Raw genomic sequence first — 11,248 nt, 5'->3', positions numbered from 1 at the left:
TAGTCTCTGAGATGGCATGCCCATATATGGGCGTGACCGATGACAACTACTTCAAAACATTTGGAGGGAAAATAGCATACTGACCAATAAAAAGGCTTCAAACACATTGTCCAGAGGAAGACCCGCCCACAGGATCACAGGTTTGCAATATATTATGTTATACATACATTATATATATATATATATTATACATAATATATATATATATATATATATATGTAAATGTATATCCATATATTTATACATATATATATATATACATATGTGTGTATATATATATATTTGTTATTTTTATTTTATTATTTTTTGTCAGCAGATACACTTTTTGTCAGGTTGCATAAAAGACCAATTTATCTCCATCGATAAGTACAAATAATAATATTGTTGATCAGATACGAGGGAGAGGAAGCTGCCAGCGGGAGATGAGGTGGCCAGCCACAATATTTGTACACGTCAGTGTTCTTTTTTTAAATTTTTTTATTATTTTAACTTAAAATGTACTTTTTTATTCTTACATCACACTTTAATAGACTTACTGTACAATAATATTACTACTCAACTGCTACTGTGTCTCAGCAAACACACATCGATGACACGCAACTCTCAAAATGTTTCATACACACACACACGCGCACGCACGCACACATACACGCACGCACACACACGCACACACACTTTCACGTGATGGAAAAAGAACACCATGACTTAATGCTTTTTAACAGTCAGGATGAAAAGTATTAAAAAAAACGAACACAATTTTCAGCTTTGGAACAATGAAAAGTTTTTCCATGAAGGTCAACTTGCTGATGGCGAGGAGGAAGTGGCGGTGGTGAGCTGACGGCGAGGAGGAAGTGGCGTACAGGAAGGACGGCCTTGTCATGTCCGGTAAACAAAAAGTGCCAAGGTAAGCAAATTCAAGTAAGGTGTGCTCTTTACACAGGAAGGTGAGGAGGAGGGGGAGGGGGGCGGGGCTTAGAGTCCGTGAGTCCACTATTGGCTCTTCCTGTCTTCTGTCTGATTCGTCAAAACCTCCGCCGGCGTTTCTCCTCGGGACGCTTTGGCGAGAAGCTCCGCCCACTTGGCCTGAAGTTCTGCGTCCTGAGCGGCGAGGAGCAAAGTCTGCTGGCTGTGACTGAGCCGCACGGCGTGTCTGACCTCTGACCTCTCGCTTGCCGGCGGCGACACCGCCGTCACCTCGAACCCCGGCAGAGGAACGGCCCGAGCACCTTTCAGCTCCTGCAGACAACACAATGTATAATATGATGATGTCACCTTTGACACAACAACATGATCAACACAATGTATAATATGATGATGTCATGTTTTTATGTCACCTTTGACACAACAACATAATCAACACAATGTATAATGTGGTGTCATGTTTTTATGTCACCTTTGACACAACAACATGATCAACACAATGTATAATGTGGTGTCATGTTTTATGTCACCTTTGACACAACAACATAATCAACACAATGTATAATGTGGTGTCATGTTTTATGTCACCTTTGACACAACAAAATAATCAACACAATGTATAATATGATGATGTCATGTTTTTATGTCACCTTTGACACAACAACATAATCAACACAATGTATAATGTGGTGTCATGTTTTTAAGTCACCTTTTGACACAACAACATAATCAACACAATGTATAATATGATGATGTCATGTTTTTATGTCACCTTTGACAACAACATAATCAACACAATGTATAATGTGGTGTCATGTTTTTATGTCACCTTTGACACAACAACATAATCAACACAATGTATAATGTGATGTCACGTTTTTATGTCACCTTTGACACAACAACATAATCAACACAATGTATAATGTGGTGTCATGTTTTTATGTCACCTTTGACACAACAACATAATCAACACAATGTATGTGGTGTCATGTTTTTAAGTCACCTTTGACACAACAACATAATCAACACAATGTATAATATGATGATGTCATGTTTTTGTGTCACCTTTGACAACAACATAATCAACACAATGTATTATATGATGATGCCATGTTTTATGTCACCTTTGACACAACAACCTGATCAACACAATGTATAATATGATGATGTCATGTTTTGTGTCACCTTTGACAACAACATAATCAACACAATGTATTATATGATGATGCCATGTTTTATGTCACCTTTGACACAACAACCTAATCAACACAATGTATAATGTGGTGTCATGTTTTTATGTCACCTTTGACACAACAACATAATCAACACAATGTATAATATGATGATGTCATGTTTTTGTGTCACCTTTGACAACAACATAATCAACACAATGTATTATATGATGATGCCATGTTTTATGTCACCTTTGACACAACAACCTAATCAACACAATGTATAATGTGGTGTCATGTTTTTAAGTCACCTTTGACAACAACATAATCAACACAATGTATAATATGATGATGTCATGTTTTTAAGTCACCTTTGATAACAACATAATCAACCCAATATATTATATGATGATGCCATGTTTTATGTCACCTTTGACACAACAACTTAATCAACACAATGTATAATTTGGTGTCATGTTTTTATGTCACCTTTGACACAACAACATAATCAACACAATGTATAATGTGGTGTCATTATTTATGTCACCTTTGACACAACAACTTAATCAACACAATGTATAATATGATGTTGTCATGTTTTTATGTCACCTTTGACAACAACATAATCAACACAATATATTATATGATGATGCCATGTTTTATGTCACCTTTGACACAACAACATGATCAACACAATGTATAATGTGGTGTCATGTTTTTATGTCACCTTTGACACAACAACATAATCAACACACTGTATAATGTGGTGTCATGTTTTTATGTCACCTTTGACACAACAACATAATCAACACAATGTATAATGTGGTGTCATGTTTTTATGTCACCTTTGACACAACAACATAATCAACACAATGTATAATGTGGTGTCATGTTTTTATGTCACCTTCGACACAACAACATAATCAACACAATGTATAATGTGGTGTCATTATTTATGTCACCTTTGACACAACAACTTAATCAACACAATGTATAATATGATGATGTCCTGTTTAAGTCACCTTTGACACAACAACATGATCAACACAATGTATTATATAATGATGCCATGTTTTATGTCACCTTTGACAACAACATAATCAACACAATGTATTATATGATGATGTCCTGTTTAAGTCACCTTTGACACAACAACATGGTCAACACAATGTATTATATGACGATGCCATGTTTTATGTCACCTTTGACACAACAACTTAATCAATACAATGTATAATATGCTGACGTCATGTTTTTATGACACCTTTGACACATCAACACAATCTATAATATAATGATGTCATGTTTTTTATGTCACCTTTGCCTCAACAACATAATCAACACAGTGTATATGATGATGTCATGTTTTGACACAACATAATCAACACAATGTATATTATGTTATTTTTATGTCACCTTTGATACAACAACATAATCAACACAATGTATAATGTGGTGTCACGTTTTTATGTCACCTTTGACACAACAACATAATCAACACAATGTATTATATGATGATGCCATGTTTTATGTCACCTTTGACACAACAACATAATCAACACAATGTATAATGTGGTGTCAATATTTATGTCACCTTTGACACAACAACTTAATCAACACAATGTATAATATGATGATGTCCTGTTTAAGTCACCTTTGACACAACAACATGATCAACACAATGTATTATATAATGATGCCATGTTTTATGTCACCTTTGACAACAACATTATTAACACAATGTATTATATGATGATGTCCTGCTTAAGTCACCTTTGACACAACAACATGATTAACACAATGTATTATATGACGATGCCATGTTTTATGTCACCTTTGACACAACTTAATCAATACAATGTATAATATGCTGACGTCATGTTTTTATGACACCTTTGACACATCAACACAATCTATAGTATAATGATGTCATGTTTTTTATGTCACCTTTGCCTCAACAACATAATCAACAGTGTATATGATGATGTCATGTTTTGACAACATAATCAACACAATGTATATTATGTCATTTTTATGTCACCTTTGACACGACATAATCAACACAATGTATAATATGATGATGTCCTGTTTAAGTCACCTTTGACACAACAACATAATCAACACAATGTATAATATGATGACGTCATGTTTTTATGACACCTTTGACACTTCAACACAATCTATAATATAATGATGTCATGTTTTAAGTCACCTTTGACACAACAACATGATCAAAACAATGTATAATAATGTCATGTTTTTTATGTCACCTTTGACTCAACAACATAATCAACACAATGTATATGATGATGTCATGTTTTATGTCACCTTTGACACGACAGCATAATTAACACAATCATTAATATGTCATGTTTTTAAGTCAATTTTGACACAACATAATAAACACAATGTATAATATGATGATGTCATGTTTTATGTCACCTTTGACACAACAACATAATCAACACAATGTATATGATGTCATGCTTTATGTCACCTTTGACACGACAGCATAATTAACACAATCATTAATATGTCATGTTTTTAAGTCAATTTTGACACAACATAATAAACACAATGTATAATATGATGATGTCATGTCTTTGTCACCTTTGACACAACAACATAATCAACACAATGTATAATGTGATGATGTCATGTTTTTATGTCACCTTTGAAACAACAACATAATCAACACAATGTATATGTCATTTTTATGTCACCTTTGACACAACAACATAATCAACACAATGTATAATATGATGACGTCATGTTTTTATGACACCTTTGACACTTCAACACAATCTATAATATAATGATGTCATGTTTTAAGTCACCTTTGACACAACAACATGATCAAAACAATGTATAATAATGTCATGTTTTTTATGTCACCTTTGACTCAACAACATAATCAACACAATGTATATGATGATGTCATGTTTTATGTCACCTTTGACACGACAGCATAATTAACACAATCATTAATATGTCATGTTTTTAAGTCAATTTTGACACAACATAATAAACACAATGTATAATATGATGATGTCATGTTTTATGTCACCTTTGACACAACAACATAATCAACACAATGTATATGATGTCATGCTTTATGTCACCTTTGACACGACAGCATAATTAACACAATCATTAATATGTCATGTTTTTAAGTCAATTTTGACACAACATAATCAACACAATGTATAATATGAAAATGTCATGTTTTTTTATGTCACCTTTGACACAACAACATAATCAACACAATGTATAATGTGATGATGTCATGTTTTTATGTCACCTTTGAAACAACAACATAATCAACACAATGTATATGTCATTTTTATGTCACCTTTGACACAACAACATAATCAGCACAATGTATAATATAATGTCATGTTTTTAAATCATATTTGACACTACAACATAATCAACACAATATATAATATATTGATGTCACATTTTTATGTCACCTTTGAAACAACAACATAATCAACACTTTATAATATGATATCATGTTTTGTGTCACCTCTGACACAGCAACATAATCAACACATTGTATAACTTAATGATGTCATTTTTTAAGTCACCGTTGACACAACAACATAATCAACACAATGTGCATTACATTACAATGATTGTTATTTTAATAATTGCAATAATTACGTTATTTTAATAATTGCAATAATTACGTTATATTAATAATTGCAATGATAATGTTATTTCAATAGTTACAATGATTATGTTATTTTAATAATTGCAATTATTATGTTATTTTAATAATTGCAATGATTATGTTATTTTATTAATTGCATTGATAAATGGGTGAACTTTTCAAATGTCCACTTATTAATAGCAGCGGGATTGAGATTTTAGTCTTGCAATTCACACTTGTGCGTGCGTGCGTGTTATGTCACACCTGTCCACTACTCTGCAGGTACAACACAAGAGGCTCCGCCTTCGTGACCGCCGCCCACATCTTAGTCCAAGTCTTTCCTTTCTCCTGCACGTGCAGGTGAGCGCACAGCAAGCAGTTGTCCCCCGTCAGTGAAAGTTGTCTCTGGAAATATTACACAGACAGTCGGTTAAATATAGAAATACATGAAAATATCAAATATATAGTCAGTTAAATATAGAAATATGTACAAATATTAAATATATAGTCAGTTAAATATAGATATATATATAAATATTCAATATATAGTCAGTTAAATGTAGAAATATATACAAATATTAAATATATAGTCAGTTAAATATAGATATATATAAAAATATTCAATATCTTGTCAGTTAAATGTAGAAATATATACAAATATTCAATATATAGTCAGTTAAATATAGAAATATATACAAATATTAAATATATAGTCAGTTAAATATAGAAATATATAAAAATATTCAATATATAGTCAGTTAAACATAGAAATACATTAAAATATCAAATATATAATCAATTAAATATATACAAATATTAAATATATAGTCAGTTAAATATAGAAATTTATAAAACTATTAAATGTATAGTCAGTTAAATATAGAAATATGTATAAATACATCAAATATACAGTCAGTTAAATATATACAAAAATATGAAATATACAGTCAGGTAAATATATATATATATAAATATTAAATATATAATCAGTTAAACATAGAAATATATATACAAATATTAAATATATAATCAGTTAAATATATAAAATATTAAATATATAAGTCAGTTAAATATAGAAATATATGTACAGATTTTAAATATATATAGTCAGTTAAATATAGAAACATAAGAATATTAAATATATAGTCAGTTAAATATAGAAATATATATATACAAATATGAAATATAAAATCAGTTAAATATAGAAATATATAAGAATATTAAATATATAATCAATTTAATATATACAATTATAAAATATATATTCAGTTAAATATAGAAATAAATTAAAAATACATTAATATATAGTCAGTTAAATATAGAAATATATATAAAAATATAAAATATATAATCAGTTAAATATAGAAATAAATCAAAATATTAAATATATAGTAAGTTTAATAATAAAAAAATACATAAAAGTATTAAACATATTATCAGTTAAATATAGAAATACAGTGTATATGAAAATATTAAATATATAGTCAGTTAAATATAGAAATATATATATAAAAACATTAAATATATAATCAGTTAAATTTAGAAATATATATACAAATATCAAATATATAGTCAGTTAAAAAGAAAAATATATATAAAAGTATTAAATATCAGTTAAATATAGAAATAATGAAAATATTAAATTGATCATTTAAATATATATAAAAATAATTTAAATACAGAAATATATATAAAAATCTCAAATATATAATCAGTTAAATATAAGAATATATAAAAACATTAAATATATAATCAGTTAAATTTAGAAATATATATACAAATACCAAATATATGATCAGTTTAAAAAAATATATATACAAGTATTGAATATTTTATCAGTTAAATATAGAAATATATGAAAATATTATATAGTCCGTTAAATATATATAAAAATCAGTTAAATACAGAAATATATATAAAAATCTCAAATATATAATCAGTTAAATATAAAAATTATGAAATATATAGTCAGTTAAAAATAAAATATATACATACAAATATTAAATATATAATCAGTTAAATACAGAAATATATATAAAAATATAAAATATATAATCAGTTAAATATAGAAATATATCAAAATATTAAATATATAGTAAGTTTAATAGTAAAAAAATATATAAAAGTATCAAATATATTATCAGTTAAATATAGAAATACAGTGTATATGAAAATATTAAATACATAGTCAGTTAAATATAAAAATATGAAATATATAGTCAGTTAAATACAGAAATGTATACAAGAATCAGGTAAATATAGAAATATAAAAATATGAAATATATAGTCAGTTAAGTATAAAAAAAATATATATATATATATAGATAGATATCAAATATATAATAAGTTAAATATAGAAATATATTTAAAAAGTATTAAATATATAGTCAGTTAAATATAGAAATGTATATATGTATAATAAATATATATGAATATGAAATATATAGTCAGTTGAATATAAAAATATATATAAAAGTATTAGATATATAGTCAGTTAAATATATAAATTTATATATATAAAAATATGAAATATATTATCAGTTGAATATAAAAAAATAAAAGTATTAGATATATAGTCAATTAAATATAGAAATATATATATAAATGTATTAAATATATAGTCAATTAAATATATGAATATTTGAAAATATGAAATATATAAAAATTATGATACATTTTGTAATTGAATCATTTGTGTGACCTCAGGCGCTGCTTTCTTCTTCTGCTCTCCGCCCACAGCCAGGAGGTCCAGACCCAGGCTGGCCTGGAAACACTCGGGACACAGTCGGCTGGTCTTGTTGTCCAAGGTTTTGGAGCACTTGGCGCAGATGGCCTGCAGAGGGACAGCACATGTTGAGAAGACATGTTGGACAGTCACGTGACAGGAAGTGGAAGGCCTGCTCACTCCTCCGCACGACTTGCAGTGATGTTTGCGCTTGGTGAAGTTGAAGTTCTCGCTGCAGCCTTTGCACGTTTGTTTCTCTTTCTCCTTCTTCCTGGAACTCTTCTGCACACCACAAGTCCATCATCTCAACACAACAGTCCATCAGGCATTAGCGCTTTTTCTCAAAGTTACCCTTTCATGCAGGCGTTCGCCATCTGAGTCCATGGACGTGTTGGACCAGGCACACTGAGGGGACAAGAACAACAAGCTGCAGTGACACGGGTCTGCCACCAGGTGTCAGCAGAACAACACATTTATTCTCCTGTGAGACCACGCTGGACTACAACTTCTGGGAAGGACCTCGTCAGTGCTCATAACAAGGGTTCAAGCAGACAAAGACCAGGCTGATACGTCTACGCTGATTCTTCTCCTGATTGTTCCACGGATACCAGACTGATACATCTACGCTGGTTCTTCCACGTATACCAGACTCATGAATCTACATTGATTCTCCTGATTGTTCCCTGGATACCAGACCGATACATCTACGCTGATCCTTCTCCTGATTGTTCCACGGATACCAGACTCATAAATCTACACTGATTCTCCTGATTGATCCACGGATACCAGACTGATACATCGACGCTGATTCTTCTCCTGATTGTTCCACGGATACCAGACTCATAAATTTACACTGATTCTCCTGATTGATCCATGGATACCAGACTGATGCATCGACGCTGATTCTTCTACGGATACCAGACTGACAAATCTACACTGATTCTCCTGATTGATCGATGGACACCAGACTGACAAATCTACGCTGATTCTTCTCCTGATTGTTCCATAGATACCGGACTGAAAAATCTACATTGATTCTCCTGATTGTTTCATGGATTCCAGACTGATAAATCTACATTGATTCTCCTGATTGTTCCATGGATACCAGACTGAAAAATCTACATTGATTTTTCTGATTGTTCCATGGATACCAGACTCATAAATCTACATTGATTCTCCTGATTGTTCCATGGATACCACTCATGAATCTACATTGATTCTCCTGATTGTTCCATGGATGCCAGCCTCATATGATTGTTCCACAGATACCAGACTGATAGATCTACGCTGATTCTTCTCCTGATTGTTCCATGAATACCAGACTGATACATCAACGCTGATTTTTCTCCTGATTGTCTATGGCTACCAGACTGACAAATCTACACTGATTCTCCTGATTGATCCATGGATACCAGACTCATAAATCTACACTGATTCTCCTGATTGTTCCATGGATACCAGACTCATATGATTGTTCCACAGATACCAGACTGATAAATCTACGCTGATTCTTCTCCTGATTGTTCCACAAATACCAAACTGTTACATCTATGCTGATTCTTCTCCTGATTGTTCCATGGATACCAGACTGATACATCAACGCAGATTTTTCTCCTGATTGTTCTACGGCTACCAGACTGACAAATCTATGCTGATTCTACTCCTGATTTTTCAATGAATACCAGACTGATAAATCTACATTGATTGTCCTGATTGTTCCATGGATACCAGACTCATAAATCTATATTGTTGTTCCTGATTGTTCCATGGATACCAGACTCATATGATTGTTCCACAGATACCAGATTGATAAATCTACGTTGATTCTTCTCCTGATTGTTCCACAGATACCAGACTGATGCGTCGCCGCTCATTTTTCTCCTGATTGTTCCACGGATACCAGACTGATAAATATATGCTGATTCTTCTCCTCTTTGTTCCATGGAAACCAGACTGATACATCTACACTGCTTCTTGTCCTGATTGTTCCATGGATATCAGACTGACAAATCTACACCGATTCTCCTGATTGTTCCATGGATACCAGACTCATAAATCTACATTGATTATTCTGATTGTTCCATGGATACCAGACTCATAAATCTACATTGATTATTCTGATTGTTCCATGGATACCAGACTACTAAATCTACACTGATTCTTCTTCTGATTGATCCGTAGCTACCAGACTGATAAATCTACCCTAATTCTTCTCCTGATTGTTCCATGGTTACCAGACTGATAAATCTACCCTAATTCTTCTCCTGATTGTTCCATGGATACCGGACTGATAAATGTACGTTGATTCTTCTCCTAATTGTTCCATGGATACCAGACTGATAAATGTACCCTAATTCTTCTCCTGATTGTTCCATGTCTAGCAGACTGATAAATCTACGCTGATTCTTCTCCTGATTGTTCCCGGTATAGAGCAACTTACTGGTGATTCAGGAGCGTGATCATCCTCCCGTGAGAAGGAGCTATTGAAGGCTTTATTGAAGGTCTCGCTGTTCTGTTTGTGGCGCTCCATGGTGGCCCCGATCACCTGAACACATGGAAGCAGATGAGGATTATTGATGATGAGGATGCTGATGAAGATGAAGATCACTTCTGAGAAGAGCCAATATCACTTCTGTATCGACTATTCTGCTGTTACAGTAATAATCACGCTGAGTTTGGACGCAGTCAGAGATGTAAATATTACAGTGTTTACTATTACCTCTGCCAGGGGCTTATATAATGTTGATGTTAGTTATTGGTTCAACAAATGTCCAA

At 31.6% G+C, this 11,248-nt stretch overlaps 1 protein-coding gene across 1 annotated transcript in view; it reads right to left on the bottom strand.

Moving 5' to 3' along the window:
- Positions 1-204: 204 nt before the first annotated feature.
- The window catches only part of fgd (faciogenital dysplasia), a 150,921-nt gene continuing 139,877 nt past the window's right edge, over positions 205-11,248 (bottom strand). The window contains exons 15-20 of the mRNA XM_062052759.1: positions 10,914-11,018; positions 8,825-8,878; positions 8,654-8,755; positions 8,450-8,581; positions 6,013-6,153; positions 205-1,236 (exon numbers count right to left, since the gene is read on the bottom strand). Of these exons, the coding sequence (XP_061908743.1) occupies positions 991-1,236; positions 6,013-6,153; positions 8,450-8,581; positions 8,654-8,755; positions 8,825-8,878; positions 10,914-11,018 (780 nt within the window). The 3' untranslated portion in view covers positions 205-990. The remainder of the gene's footprint in view (positions 1,237-6,012; positions 6,154-8,449; positions 8,582-8,653; positions 8,756-8,824; positions 8,879-10,913; positions 11,019-11,248) is intronic.

This window comes from Entelurus aequoreus, linkage group LG07 (genome assembly GCF_033978785.1).
Source record: "Entelurus aequoreus isolate RoL-2023_Sb linkage group LG07, RoL_Eaeq_v1.1, whole genome shotgun sequence".
Lineage (NCBI taxonomy): Eukaryota > Metazoa > Chordata > Actinopteri > Syngnathiformes > Syngnathidae > Entelurus > Entelurus aequoreus.
The sequence above is the reverse complement of the archived record's forward strand: the minus strand, read 5'-3'. Positions and strand labels throughout refer to the sequence as shown.